Here is a 15,858-nt window from a genome sequence, read left to right on the forward strand (position 1 = left end):
TCCTTCAGCTAACATTCACGTATGTGGAGACTTCAATGTTCACAACGTCGAATGGTTGACCCATTCAAACAAGACCGATGATGAGGGGAGGTTCTGTCATGATTTCTCCATTGCCTATGACCTCACTCAGATTGTTCAGGAACCTACCCGTGTGCCCGATAATGACGGCCAGTATGCGAGCCTACTAGACCTTTTTCTCACAACTTGCCCTGAACTATGTTCAGTTTCTGTTCTGTCGCCTCTTGGATCTTCCGACCACTCTGTTGTATCAATTAAGATAAAAATGAAATGTAATAAGTCCCCAGACGTACCTCTTCATCGTACAGTATATCGATACACTAAGGCTGACTGGGATAGCTTCCGTACATTTATATCTGATCTACCTCTGCATTCCATGTTTAAAAAGGATGTGTCCTCTATAGTATTAGACCTAACTGAATGGTTAATTGTAGGTATTGACCATTTCATACCCTCTAAAAAGTTTCAGCAAAAACCTAACAGCCAGCCATGGTTCTCTCCAGAATGTGCTGCTGCCATTGCGCACAGAAATCACTTTTTCCACTGCTTCAAACGTAATAGATGTATGGAAACTAAAGCCGTTTTCAGGACTGCCAGCAACCATTGTAAGAAAGTAATAAGGAACGCAAGAGAGTTGTATGCTCAATCTGTTAAGTCCAAAGTAGCTGAGCAGCGGCTTGGTTCCCACCAGTTTTGGCAAATAGCAAACAGAATCCTGAACAGAAGCGTGTGCTCCATCCCAACTATTATCAATGGATCTGAGGTAATCTCGTCAGCATCAGACAAAGCCAAACTCTTTGTCAAGAACTTTGCAGCTAATTCTACCCTTTGCGACCAAGACCGCCAACCCCCAATATTTCCTCTTGTATCAGAAAACACGCTATGTGATATACGTATATCTGTACGTGATGTTGCCAAGCTAATCAAAAACCTTGATTCCAGTAAAGCAACTGGCCCTGATGGTATTCCAATTATAGTACTCAAAAAACTTCAACCTGAACTAGCGCCCATACTTACAAAACTGTTTAAACGTTGTCTTAAGGAGAATAGTTTCCCATCTCCCTGGAAAATCTCATCAGTATGCCCTGTATTTAAGAATTCAGGTGATCGCTCATCCCCCTCTCAGTACAGGCCAATAAGTCTCCTGTGCGTCATGAGTAAGTTGCTAGAATCTGTATTAAATACAGAAGTAATCAAACATCTCAACAAAAATAACCTTCTTAGTGACACTCAATATGGTTTCCGTTCTGCTAGATCTACAGCAGATGTCCTTACAGTTATATCGCATAGGATTAGCAAATCTCTCGACGGTGGCAATCTTTCTAGGGCAATTGCTCTTGACATATCTAAAGCCTTTGATAGGGTATGGCATAAAGGTTTACTTCATAAGATCGCTAGCTATGGTATAGCTGGAAAAGTCTTCTCAATTATTAAATCATTTCTTTCTGATAGATTCATAAGAGTAGTAGTTGAGGGGCAAAAATCAGAAGCTCACAATATTAATGCCGGTGTCCCTCAGGGATCCATCCTGGGCCCAACTCTTTTCCTGATCTACATTAATGATCTTCCAAATCATATCCTTACATCATTTGTAGACATTTATGCTGACGACACTACCATTTATGGTACCACATCTAAGACAGTAAACGAGCAAGTTCTCTCCAATTCTCTCTCCTCTGATCTTGAGCACGTAGTACAATGGGGAAAGGAGTTGCTGGTTACTTTTAATGCATCTAAAACCAAGCTTCTCTCTTTACATCATCAACATTCTAATCCACATTTGTCATCAATTGAAATGAATGGCTCTCGTCTTCAGGAGGCCTCAAGTTTTGACAAGCTTCTGGGCTTGACCATTACTCCTGATCTTAAATGGAACACGTATATCAAATCTGTTGCCAAGGCCGCTGGAAAAATGGTGGGATCTTTCTATCGATCCAGTAGATATCTCACTGCTGATGCTATTCTCTATCTATATAAGAGCCAGGTACGTCCAAGGATGGAATACTGTTGCCACATCTGGGCAGGAGCTGCTAGAAAGAACTTGTCCTGCCTTGATAGAGTTCAAAATAGACTTCGTAGCCTCGTAGGAGATGTCCTTTTCTCCTCCTTGCAACCTCTATCTCACAGAAGAGATGTTGCGAGTTTGTCTCTGATGTATCGTTATTTTCATGGAAAGTGTTCAACTGAGCTTCAATCTATGGTCCCCCCTCGCCAAACTTTCACAAGAAACACTCGTCTAGCTGTAAACACTATCAATAATCTCCCCCACTCTTTATCTGTGCCTAAACCTAAACGTAGATTCCATGAACAAAGCTTCTTTCTTAGAACTGCACGCCTGTGGAATTGTCTTCCGTTTTCCTGCTTTCCGGCTGACTACAATATGGTTTTGTTCAAGTCTAAAGTAAATAAGTTCTTGATAAGCCGTTCCATATAAGTTATTAAATTTACCAAATTTTCATTACTAATGATTACTATATTGACCAACTTCTACTGTACACTCTTTAACCCTTATCCTTGAGTGGCCTCTGGGCCTTGATAATGTGGTGATGCCTTTGTAAAAAAAAAAAAAAAAAAAAAAAAAAAAAAAAAAAAAAAACATCCCTCATAACATCCTTTTTATTTACTTGTTTGCAATAGTTATATTTTTAAATAAATTGTTTCAAATATACAATAAAAAGCAAATTACCTATTACTATATTAATAAATGGAACAGAATGGATGGTCTAAACTATATGTGACAAGACACTGATTATAGTTCCACCAATCTTTCATGACCTGGAAGAATTTTTTTGTTTACAACACTTAGTATATGAAAATGGTCATCCATTTAAATACAGATCTGACTTTGCATAAGGAAACTTAACTAAAAAAGTATGTCAATATTTATGAAATTTGATACTGATGCAGAAAATAAAAATAAACTGAATGATGTAACATCTTTAATAATTGAAGGAGTAACCTAGCTCTTCTCAAAAAGATTAAACTAAATATAGCCCACATTTGAACCCTTTACATCTAACATCTGGGTTCCAAAATTCATAATGTGTAGTTAGATTTGGAATGAATTCTGCATATATAAACATACCTTGTTATATATGTGCCTGCATGTATGTATAAAGTAGTAAAATCATCAGTGTTTAAGCTCAATAGATACAAATTTATAATTTCAGAGCATTCATAAATAGACAATAGAGAAGCAGATTCCAGAGAAAATGTCTTTATTTTCTGGTAATGGAATTCATTTTTAATAGCCATTTCTCATTTTTTTCAATGTTTTTAATCGTATCTTGAATTTTGTAGCACAATGAATTGTTAAAAGAAAAATGGAAACATAAAATTTTTTATAGATAGATATGGTTAATATGACAGTGTTCTCTTATTTTTTTTTTATTTTTCTGGTGATTTTCTCAACATGGCAAACAACTCTCTTAGTCTAAGCTAGTAAATTATGTATTGCGGCAACGAGTAATCTTGTCTCGGCCATTCCTTGAGCATTTCTGATCTCTTGATCATCAGGAACAGTATTTTGGAAGAGGTTTTGTTTGTGTGATTTTATATATTTTTCTAAGTTGCAGGAAAAGAAAAATAAGGGATGTGGTTGAGTTTATTATTTATTGTAGTTTTATTTAGTTTTTATTTTTTGTTTATAGTTAAATGTGTTTAATATGTTAGTATCTGTATTAAAAGCTATTTTTTTTAATATTAGGTTGAATCTTTTATGATGATTGCTTTGAGTAATTCTAAAACACTAATGTCAGCTGAACTAAGAAATTTACTAACTATTAATACCAAAATTTTGTACAAAATTAATTGCATACTCTAAAATTACTAAAAAGTACAAAAAAAAGCAAACTTTGTCATATTTAATCACATGTGCTTGGATAATTTGCTGCATATATATATATATATATATATATATATATATATATATATATAATTTCAGGGTAGAAATATCCAAATTAAAAACCATTGAATTCCAATGAGTTTGTTGATAATGCTACAAGAGCAGGATATTATTTTATTCAATTTAGGTAAACATTATCATAAGTCGCTTCAATAAATTTACTGTTTCAGTCTTAAAGACATCATCAGACAACAATAAATTCTGGTCTTACTTGAGACCAGTAATTTAATGACAACCAAACAGAAAAAAGGAAAAGTGTTGGTTTCTTAAAATCAAGCATCTAAACACGCATAATTTTTTTTTTTTTGTTTTTAAGGAGGGGGACTATTTTAATCAGTTATAATGAAGATGCTTCTTCGTTACTTAAATTATGCCAGAACACCTACATGTGTTATGTGATCGGAAATAAAGAATCAACTAAGTGAAGGCCAAATATGGAAGGGGAAAGGAATGAAGCATTTTCCCAACTGTCTGCAATCTGTATCCCTGGTAACGCATGTCCTTGAATGTTTTTTTTTTTTTTTTTTGCTAAATTTGTTAAAAATAATCTTGGTTAAATTTGTTGATAAAAGCTTAGTTTGAAGTAAAAATAATGATTTAATTTTAAAATCCTATGACAATTTATTATGAGAAGTTTAATATTTTAAGTTTTATATAATAGGTTAATCTACCATGTAAATATATTGTATTGATCCTCATTGTAAATAAAATATAATAGTCAAACTTCAAATAAAAATAAAATAAAGTAAAACTATTATGTCTAATTTATAAAAAGTGAACATACATTTTATTAGTTACATTTTATATAATGTATAAATAGTTAATATATTAAGTCGTACTAGTGTCTAATAAACAATTAAAAATTTTTTTTTATGTTGATTTATTATAATAGTAGTTTTATGATATGTTTGTCTTAAGGCTTATATATTGAGGTAGCTGGGTTAAATTGAAAAATTTGAGTTAAGAACATATATAAAATAATTATAAAGAGGAATTAATCTTATGGTAACATAAAGGGAAATGTTAAAAATTAACTATAAGCCTGGCAAATCTATTTGTTTAATCGTAAAATTGATTATAAAAACGAAGGCTATTGTTGTATATTATGAAATGGTTGGGTTAATTTACATTTTAAAGCTTTGTTTCACAATTATTATAACTTACCAATGTTTAGGTTTTGTTAAAAGAAAAAAAAATTGCAACATCATTTTATGCTTTTTATATTTCTCACATTTTCAAGGTTATCAGAAGTGTAAAAAGCATAAAAACAATTTTTTTTTTATTTATTTTTTTTTTGTTTTATTTTGATGTTTCGAGTTGACCTAAAATGTGAGGATATTAATCAAAATGAAAGATGTTGAAGATACTAGAAATTTTTGGGCTTCATTCATTTCTTGCCAACACTTTGGAAATAGATCACAAGAAATCTCGTAACCATTTTTCAAGGAAAAATGTTCCCCTTAAATTTTGAACATTTGCGTTTTTGTCTCCAAAATGTGTGCAAAATTTTTTAAATTGAAAAAGACAATATTACAAGAATTTATGTGTACTATTTCAAAAGTTTTAGCAAAGAATGAACGCAGCCCAACTATTTCCAATATTTTCAATGTCTTTAATTTTTATTCATTTTGCTACATTTTATAACCAAGATCTGAGATCCACTCGAAATATCAAAATAAAACATAAAAAATTAAACACAATAACATTGGTTTTATGCTTCTTATAACTACCATAACCTTGAAAATACTTTTCTAGAAGCATACATGAAATAACAAATTTACACACACACACACACACACACACACATATATATATATATATATATATATATATATATATAAATATATATATATATATACCCCTATGTTGGCTGGCCAATATGTACTCAAATTGCCTAACAAGATAAAGATTGTAGTATATATAAATTTTAGTTGAAGAACATTTGTTACTTCGGAGACTGAGTTTTAAAACTTTGGAAAATGGAGTCACAAGTTTAGGCTACTAACTCCGCACCTCTGAAAATTTTGAAAACTCCACAAGATGCACTTTTTCTGTGCTGTCTGTAAACTTTGAAGATATTTTGTTTATTGACTTTTTTTTTTATCAAAAAGTATTTTTCACAAGTTTTTCTGTTTTTCAGTATTTTGAGGCTGTGCGTAAGATGGAGGATGAGTGTGTGAGCGTCTCCAGTCTTGGGAAATTGGCGAGCACGAGCGACGCAAAGCGAGAACAAGAGAAGAAGAAGAAGGCAGAGTTGGCGGCGAAACGACGGGAACGAATAATGTCACAGATGTCTATTATGCAACGAAATTTCATCAAAGACAACCCGGTGTTGTGTGAAATGGCCACGTCTGATATGACCCCAGCTGGTTCAGATATGGATATCAGGTAAAATGTCAAAATATCTACTTCCACCTCTTTTATTATGCTTCTTTTTTTTTTTTTTTTTTTTTTTTTTTTTGTGTGTGTCTAGTGTGACTAATGATATAAAACGTTATTTGAATTATTAAAACTACTATTTGTTTTGGCTCCCCAAAAAAGAGGAACTCTGAATTGAAACCAAAATAAAAATTATCTCTAAAGGATTTCTTTCTCTGAGTGAGGATGGAATGGACTAATTGTAGCATCAGAACAGATACTAAACTTGTTCCATGCTAAAAGGCCAAGGATGGTGTTTTGATCTGTTATATTCAACGCTTATGCCAAAATATGTTCTTGTCGTGTTAGGCGTCATTTGTTAGCCATCCAAAAATGTGTTGCATCTAAATGAAGAATTGAGACAAATTTCTTTTCTCATTGCTTACGCCAGCATGCTTTTAGTACCCTCAACCTTGCATATGTCCAGCTCTCAGCAGGGTTTTCCAACCTTTTAAGCACTTGTGATCCTTTTACCTAAAGGTTTGAAACCCATGCGACACTCTACTTAGGACTTACTATAAGCAGCATAATTCTCTTTATTTTCTGCGAAGGACAACAGTAAGCAACGGACATGCGGTTGACGTGTTCACATACTGGAGAGAGAGAAAGGGGAGGACTATAACTAAAAGAAACTAATTTTGGATCTAGTCTTTATTAGGTGCTTATGCACTTATGCTATCGTGCTATTTTTTAATAGTATTTTCAAGTTTTGTGTTAACGTTTTTTTTTTATTAAATTGTTAGATGAAACTACAGAATAATTACAAAACACTCTACCCTCGCCATATTAAGAATGGCTTTCAGAATATTTCAGCATTGTAACATGTAGCCTGTTAATATTTTAAGGACACCACTTCCATCATTTTCTCTTGGGATATTTATATTCATGGAAATCTAAATGCTTGTTTGGTCAGAGTGAACTTGAGATGGTCTTTACCACTCTGGGTTTATCATTGATTTAATTTTTTTTTTTTTCCCCTAGTGAACAAACAAGCCCTCCTTTTCCCGTTCTTCTTGGATGTGGCCAAACAAGTGCAGCGTATACGAGTACAACCAAAGCTGTTTGTATTCTGTGTCAAGAAGATCAAGAAATCTCGTACAATGGACGAGCTATGGTTCTTTCGGCCTTTGTTCGAAGGTGAGTTAATGTTATTTTGCAGTCGATATATATTTTTCTTTTATTTATCTTAATGTTTCAATTGAAGGGTTTTACTAAATATGTATGACTAAAAATTATGTACGATCAATGTGTGACTAACTATCAATGCTGCTGATCAAAGCAACTTTGACACAGGCAACCAATTGAGTCCGTCAGTGTAAAATATTTTAAAACAATCTTGTAATAAGCAATAAAACGAATTTACTTAGAAATTTTGAGAAGTTATTTTTATCTTTTTAAGTCCATACGTAAAAAGATATTTACTAAAGAAAACTCCCGATTTTTATTAAATATTCCTTCTTACACGAGCGTCAATGCAAAAAATGTTATTAAAATAACCGCTTTAGTCATAATTATTTTTGGTAACTTCTTAAAGATGGACTTTTTACAACTCGGTGTGCCACTTTTTTTTATTTTTAGTCTTTGTAAAAAAAATAAATATGCAAGTTTATTTCTTTATTGAAATAAAAAAGACGAATTTAGTCACTCACAACTTTCAGCCGAGATTTTTTTTTTTTTTGCAAATTAAATTTTACAAGTGACTTTTTTTCTTTTTTTTTTAATTTCAATTTTGTAACACAATAACAACGTAACACTAGAAAATCTTTGTAAAAAGTTGAATCCGTTAAATCTTCATCTCGAATAAAGTGTTTTTTTTTTCAAAGACGAGTAAAAATAGAAAAAAGTTCTTAAGTTAAAAGAAAAAAAAATTTGATTACTTTTTAAATGTTATTTTTTATAACAAATATATATTTTTTTGTATGTGTTTGTTTTGTTGTTTTTTTTTTTTAATATTTTTTTTAAGTTTACAAAATTTGAGAGTTTGTTTTTGACATATCTTTCGAGGTTTTACCAAAATAAAACTGTTTCATATAATTTTGGTTAAATATTGCCAAAAAAAAATAGTTCTTTACTTACAGAGGACAGTTAGACACAAGGTCCATTTTAGATGTGGAGGAAAATCCAATTCTCCCAGAAGTGGCAAACGGGATTGGGGAAAAAAATGTTTGTCTTAAAGAATTTCAATATATATACATAGTTGTATTTCTATTTTGTTTATTTTCTGGTTTAAGCGAGAATATTTAAAAAAAAAAAAAAAAAAGTTATTTTTTGCAAATATCTTTAGGTATGAAGCAAAAAAGATATTTGCCAAAAATAACTTCAACTGAAACTTGAGTAAATTCGTTTTATTGTTTATTATTTAAAAAGTAATCAAGACAAGATTTTTTGCGCTGACGAACCGAGTAAATCACCCATGTTGAAATTGCTTTGACTAATTAAACCTTTGACGACTGAGACAATTTTTTTTTTTTTTCAATACACTTTTCCAAATAATTGTCACAGGTTTTAATTAGACATCCATAAAATCATGTTTAACTTTTAGTAGTGCATAATTTTTAAAACCAGGGCAAAAACAAAAACTGATTTTTCTACAAAGATTTTTAACAAAAAAAAAAAAAAATGAAAAGTGGCACACAGGATTGAAAAAAATTTTCTTTTGTAAACGTTTTTTATATGAATCTAAATATATATTTGCCAAAAATAGCCTCATGATTGAAATTCATGAGTAAATTCATTTTGTTTAGTTTAATAATACCACAACAGATTTTTATGTTTTGCGCTGACAAACCCAGTAGCTCGTCCATGTAAAAGTTGCCTTAATAACAAAACGGCAATAAGAGCAAATAATCGAACATAATTTAGCCTTACAATTTTAGTAATCCCCCCCCCCATGTACAATCAAAATCTGACACAACTGTCTGATTTGGCTCCTGCTGATTCATGTAACTTTACATGTTATTTCTATATGACAAACAGCAAGAGCAGTCAGTCGTACATTGATCGGGAATAATTTTGGTCGCAAAAATTGATTTTGCTAAATTGACCTATTGTTTTCAGAAAATAATTACCTTCCTTGTTACGACAAACTCCATTTTTTTTTCTTTTTTCTTTTTAGAAAAACTCAATTCTCGCTAATTACCTTTGAAAGTTATTTTCATTAATTTTCTACCTTATCATTTTTCATACTTTTTTCATATGTTCGTTACTGCGACATGAAAATTAAGTGGATACCATTGATTTTATATGAAATTCAATATCTCGATTTGTTAATTTTGTTCTAATAAATAAGAAGCGCCCTAAACTTTCTTAAGCACCCTTGAACAAGGTGTCCTCCTCTGCTTCACCCCACTCCCCCAAATTCATCCTTTTCAACCTAACTTGGTCTCTACTTTCCCACAAATATGCTGTTTCCAGTGGTGAGTCCCCAGTTTGGAAGCTTAGCATATGAAATCACTCTTTATCCACCACTCCCAGGTCCACTCTAACCTGGAGGAGTATTGTACTAGTGAAAGGACCATCTATGGGTTAAAAACAGAACCTATCATTTACAAATGGTGTGTTTAAAAAATATATGCCAATAAAATTGATTCATCTCAATCATACGCAAAACATGTGTACGTTCTCACCATTCAAATAACGATTGCTATGCTGTAACGACGTAACTTTTAAATAAAAAAAGTTTTAATTTTTTTCTTCCAGGTCTTCAGTTTTGTCTCAATCAAGAGGTAAAGTGCTTACAAACAACGAAGATGAGGATCCGCTACTTACCCCGTCTGATCTCTCCTGTGGTACTTATACCAGCTCCTGTGGTCATGTGATGCATGCCGATTGCTGGCAAAGGTATGAGGGGTGGGGGTGGGGGGTGCTTGTTTACATTTGATTATTTAAATCAACACATTTCAGGTAAAAACATATGTTGAAATTAAATATAAATGATAGAATAAACGATGTGCTAGAAGTGTTTTAAATAAAACAAAATCGGCCACAATTACATTTCCAGATATTGTGTTTAAAGATGGCAGACCCTTGATTTAAGTCAAGAGTTATCTAAATCATTCGCACAACTCTCCACATTAAAACGTACAATAAAATAAAAAAAACCTTGAGTTTAAAAAAAAAATATAGTGTGCACACATTACTTACCATGTTGCCTAGAATATGTATCCTATAATTCATAGTGATAACTTAATCAGTTTAGTTTATCCTACACTGGTGCTTCTGTGCACTGGCCTCATTAACATTTTTATTACATAATTTAACTGAAAACTTGATTCAAGCAGTTTTTATTTTTCTATTAAATTTTTTGTATCTCACTTATTTTATATCTTTTTTTTTTTTTGTGGTGGTGCGCTTAAATGATAATTTTTAAACCAATTTCAATTGTAGGAGAGTTTTAAGTAAATTTTATTTAATATTAGTTCTTGAAAAATGTTTATTGATAAGATTTAAAAATTCTGTACATAGCTTAGATTAATTTTTAGTGTTTGGTTATATGGTGGGGTGAACCAAATATTTCTATTGTTGCCATCTTATCTCTTATTTTATTTCAGCATTCTTGTATCCACATTTTAGTTGTGTTATGAAAATTACTTACATTTTCGAATACCTTTTTGTTAGAGATTTCAATAAGTGTTTGACCGATTAAAAAAAAAAAAAAAAAAGTTAAAGGTTATTGAGATTTAAGTAAGACTTCTTCCTCTCCTCCAAATTGTGTTTCCTTTTGTTAATATGGTACGTCTTCGTTGCTGAATAGCTTTAATATTTTCCATATGTTGGTAAGACGTTTTTAGAAAAAGATGACTTTATCTTTTGTGTTTTGTTTGTGAACCTGATTTGCGTTATTGATATGACTTAAAATTTTTATTTTTATCTATAGATATTTTGATGCCATTGCCGCCAAAGAACGACGACGACCTTTTCGTTTCCGAAATACTTGCAGCTACAATATTGAAAAATTGGAGTTCTTGTGTCCGTTGTGCGCTGCAATTAGCAATACTGTGATCCCAATGTTTCCTCCTTTATGCACATTGCGAACGAGTACCGCAGGCTGTGACCTGTAAGTATTCCACCTCTCTCTCTCTCTCTCTCTCTCTCTCTCTCTCTCTCTCTCTCTCTCTCTCTCCTTGACTCTTCATTCTTAGCTCTGGTTGGGTTGTATAAATAAAGTATTTTGAACTTTATGGCCTTATGAAAACAATTTTCAATGCTTAACATACCATAACATCCAACACTTGAAAAATAAATTAGTATTAATTTTGAAAAGTATTATAGATTACATAAAACATTGTGTATAGTGTGTAGATTGTAGTTTGCTTATTAAAAACAGTGAAGTAGGATATCACACTGAAAGAAACTGTTGGATAAAAAATTAAAACATATTCAAAGGTTAAAGATTTTGACCATTTTTGAAGAAGAGTTTTAACCTTGAAATATAAAAAAAAATCAGACACTGTACTATCTTTGATTTGACACAATATGTTTGTAAATATTAAATCAAAAATTGAAAACTCTTCAATGTTGTCATTTTATCTGTTTGCCTTTTATGATTTTCTATCGATGCCTTAAACCTAATGTCTCCTTGTCTTTAATAACCCAATCTTCTATTAATGTCTGTTTTGTCATCTATATGACAAATAGAAATTTGGATTGTTCTTGTACTACTACTACTACAACAATGGATCAAATCTTTGATTCTAAATTGTAACAAAATATCTCTGGCCAAATTCTAGTAATCCACTGTTAAAATTGTTAAATTGATAACCTGTAAGTTGTTGCTCAATAGATATTGACATCTCCGTTTCTTGTTTCTTTAATAACTTAATTTGCAAGGTAAAAATTGACAATACAATGCCATTGTGGATCAGCATTATTTTTTTTTTTATTTATTTTCTTTTTTCTTTTATTTTTTTTCTTTTATTTATTTATTTATTTTTTTTTCTTTTATTTCTTGATTCATTTTTGTGCCAAGCAATGCATATTGCCACTTGAATGTAATCGCTTGATCCTGTATCGCAAGGGATTGAAGGGAATTAAGCAGCTAGATGTTTGTTCACATTTTATTTTGAACATATTAGTGTAGTCAGGAAAGCAAGAAACAAGAAGGGAATTCCAAAGTCTAGCAATCAGGGGGAAGAAACCATTAGAGAAGAAGGTTTTCCAGTATCTAAGGATTTCAACAGTATAGAGTGGGATTTTGCTGCTGGCCAGTTTAGTTGGGCGTATATACATCAAGGGGGCATGTTGAGATCGGTGTATACTGATCTGTAAAGAAATAAGAACGTGTTCAATAACACCAACCTTAATTAATTATAACCAAATATAGAGTTACAAAAAATATACAAACATTTATTCATACGAAGTAAAATAACATGAAAACACTTGTTGGTGTACACGAACAGACGGAGATAACCTGCAACTTTCATTGTGTAAGAATGCGTATCTAAATGTTTATAAAAGTTCATTAGTACTATTGAATTTAAGAATAATTTATTGTTTTTGGTAAAACATTATGTTCGATTGTTTTGGGTTGATATTAAAGTTTATGAAGGATCAGATCGGCTTACCTCATAAGTCTGTTCATTGCTCTCAGAATGCATCTTTATATAGCGTGCGAATTTTACGCGTGTACCGCTTAATGCCAGGCGAGAGAGAAAAAAAGAAGAAAAATGGAAGGCTATGTCAGAGTCACAGGAGATGTACACATGTCAATTTGTCATGTCATAGTATTGCGTGCCTTATTCTGTGTGTGTGTGTGTGTGTGTGCTATGGCACATAGTTTGCTTTGTGTCTGTATGTCTAATTTAGATACAAAGTGAATTTGGCAGATGTAACAGTTCACTATTGGCACAAGTGCTATGAGTTCATCAGAGCACATTTCATTAAAGTACTTGTAGGCATTATGGCGATGGGATAGATGTTGGAGTTTGGCAGACAGTGCAAGACTTATTAGATTCGAAACTCTTTTTCAGTATAGATCTCTATAAATAAAATTAACTCATTTTTTCCCTGTCTGATTTTGACCTTAATAGGATTAAAAATCAAGATATTTCATGCAAATATAATATGCACAAACGGCAGAACAATATCTGAGGTGTGTTATAGGCTTATTATTTCTCAAATTCCTCGATAATCTTAGATTTCTATACTTTTTCTGCTGAGAAGTCACGACCAAAATCGGTTAAGATCAATGGAAGTGGTAAAATATTTTCTCTCTTATAAATTCCTCCTCCCCCTGCCACCACTTAACACCGTTTGGGGATCGTTCACAAGGAACAGTTGAGAAGAGAACACCGGTTTGGCTTCGTAGTTCTTTCATGTGAAGTTATTTAAAATCACTAAACTAAGCTGCAGTGCTCTGTGGCGTAGTGGTTAGCGTGCTGGACAATTCACATTATATTTTCACGTTCACGCCGACCTACCGTAGTCGTTTTTTTTTTTTTGTTTTTTTTCCTAAACAACTGGAATGGACTTTTCTTGGTGGCCGAACTGTTAACGTTGCAGATGTTTTTTTTTTTTTTTTTTTTTTTTCACACTTTATTTTCCTACTTTTACTCATGACTCCGGGTTTGATCCTTCCTACTTACCTACCATAACATTTTTTAAATCTCCCCCCCCCCCCCCCGTCCCGGAAACAAACACTCGGGTAATGCCGGGTACCCCCGCTAGTACATAATATCTTCAACCTATTCCTCTATAGTGGATGGGATAAGCTATTCTAAAGCACAGCCTCTTGCTCTCATCATCTAGAAAAAAAATGAGAAAGATTTTATAAGTATATCTGTTACATGTCTCTAACTTCCTATTTGATGTAATATCCTGACATGTGGCCTTAATTCTAAACCTTTCGTTTATGGAATTTTCTTTTTTTTTTTTTTTAATCTAGCATTATGTAAAAAGAAAAAAAAACCCTCCGTTTTAAATTTTATTTTTACACATCCACCTCTAATCCAGCTATATTTTCATCTGCTACGACCGATGTAAATTACAACCTTTTTCAGAGGCATCATTTTGAATTTGAGAATGTTTTAGTCAAACTCTGGTATATGTGTAGAGTTTTAACTGACCCATTATTTAATCTACAGGGTTAGATTGTTCTCATTCTGTCAAAGCAAAAATATCATATTTCAAAAATCATCTAAATTGATCAAGTAGTTTTCTCATAAAGAAAATCTTTTTTAAGCAATTACTGAGAATTCCTAAGCATTACGACATAAATATAATAGGTATGAATTATTGTTGAGTTATCTTTGTTTTCTGAGATTTTTCAAAATGGCGAGGTACACTGTCATTCCTGAGATACTCATAAAATTTGATTTTCTTATTTAAAAATAAAACTACACTAGAACCCCAGGATGCAGCGTTAAAAATTAGTAACAAAATACAGTATATAATACACATGTCTATAATCAAATAACATAAATAACACTGTAAGGCAGGGCAAATACCGTAACCAGGGGCTGGAAAAACATTGTATTCCACACCGTAACCTGAAAAAAAAATGTATCCTAGGGCCACCATATCCCGGGATTCTACTGGATTTTGGGATTATAATAATAATTTGGAGTTTGGTATGCAAATTCTCAAATTCAACAAAACTCACTTAAAGAAGGTTAGATATTGAAACAAAATAATGACCAAGATGTGAGTAGTAATTAAAATAATCCAAATATTTAATATATGTAATCGAACTAGTGACTGGAATGTGATTTTTTTAATATTTTTAGAAAGTCATAAAAGTTAAAAGATATCATGGAATATTAAATGAAATTGATGCCATTTTTTTTTTTTTTTTTTTTTTTTTAGAGGGTCTTTGTAAATATATTCTATTCTGTTAAAGGTCTGAACAGCCAATCAAATTGTCCAGAAAGTAAAAATAGAAGCATTGCATATTTATTTAAGGTACATGTAATGAATGGAAGGTAATTATACGAAATGAAGAAAATGAAACAATCATGTTATTTTCTAGATAATAGTTTTAATGAAGCACAATTCTCAGTGGTTGATGGGAGAGCAACAGTAGATTTTGCTTACAGTGAAATCTACCTCCTCAAAGCATATCTTTTTTGCGTAGTTAGTTTGGTTGAAATTAAAAAGTTCAATGAAGCTTACTATTATTTACGGAAACTCTCATTAGCTATTGACAGGAAGGGAGCAGTAATTAATTACTTTAGAAAGTCATAAAAGTTAAAAGATATCATGGAATATTAAATAAAACTGACCGTTTATTTCGAGAAGTGCGTCTGATGAAGTAGATTTGATTGGTGAATTTTTTGACTGCGTTAAATACACTTTGGTTGTAAGAAATTACCAAGATGAATGAAAACCGATTAATAATTTCCAGAAATGAACGTCTGGTAATGGCAAGAAGCAAAATCGTGTTTAAATTATGTATGGTGCCGGTGTTTATAGTTCTATGATGTCTGTTTGGAGAGGGGAAAAAATTGAGTTCAATTTAGTAATATAGTAGATAGATTTGAAAATAATCGTGTTACTCAAACCTTGTTGAAATTTAAGTCGGA

The 15,858-nt window shown here is 31.8% G+C and overlaps 1 protein-coding gene across 4 annotated transcripts in view; it reads left to right on the top strand.

Annotated features, from left to right (window-relative positions):
• The window catches only part of LOC145256493 (E3 ubiquitin-protein ligase UBR2-like), a 262,146-nt gene that overhangs the window by 217,654 nt on the left and 28,634 nt on the right, over positions 1–15,858 (top strand). For all 4 annotated transcript variants that reach the window (XM_080115440.1, XM_080115442.1, XM_080115441.1 and 1 more), the window contains exons 31-34: positions 6,063–6,310; positions 7,322–7,477; positions 10,040–10,180; positions 11,217–11,396. In XM_080115440.1, the coding sequence (XP_079971566.1) occupies positions 6,063–6,310; positions 7,322–7,477; positions 10,040–10,180; positions 11,217–11,396 (725 nt within the window). The remainder of the gene's footprint in view (positions 1–6,062; positions 6,311–7,321; positions 7,478–10,039; positions 10,181–11,216; positions 11,397–15,858) is intronic.

Source organism: Euprymna scolopes, chromosome 32 (genome assembly GCF_053919585.1).
Source record: "Euprymna scolopes isolate OS-2025 chromosome 32, ASM5391958v1, whole genome shotgun sequence".
NCBI lineage: Eukaryota > Metazoa > Mollusca > Cephalopoda > Sepiida > Sepiolidae > Euprymna > Euprymna scolopes.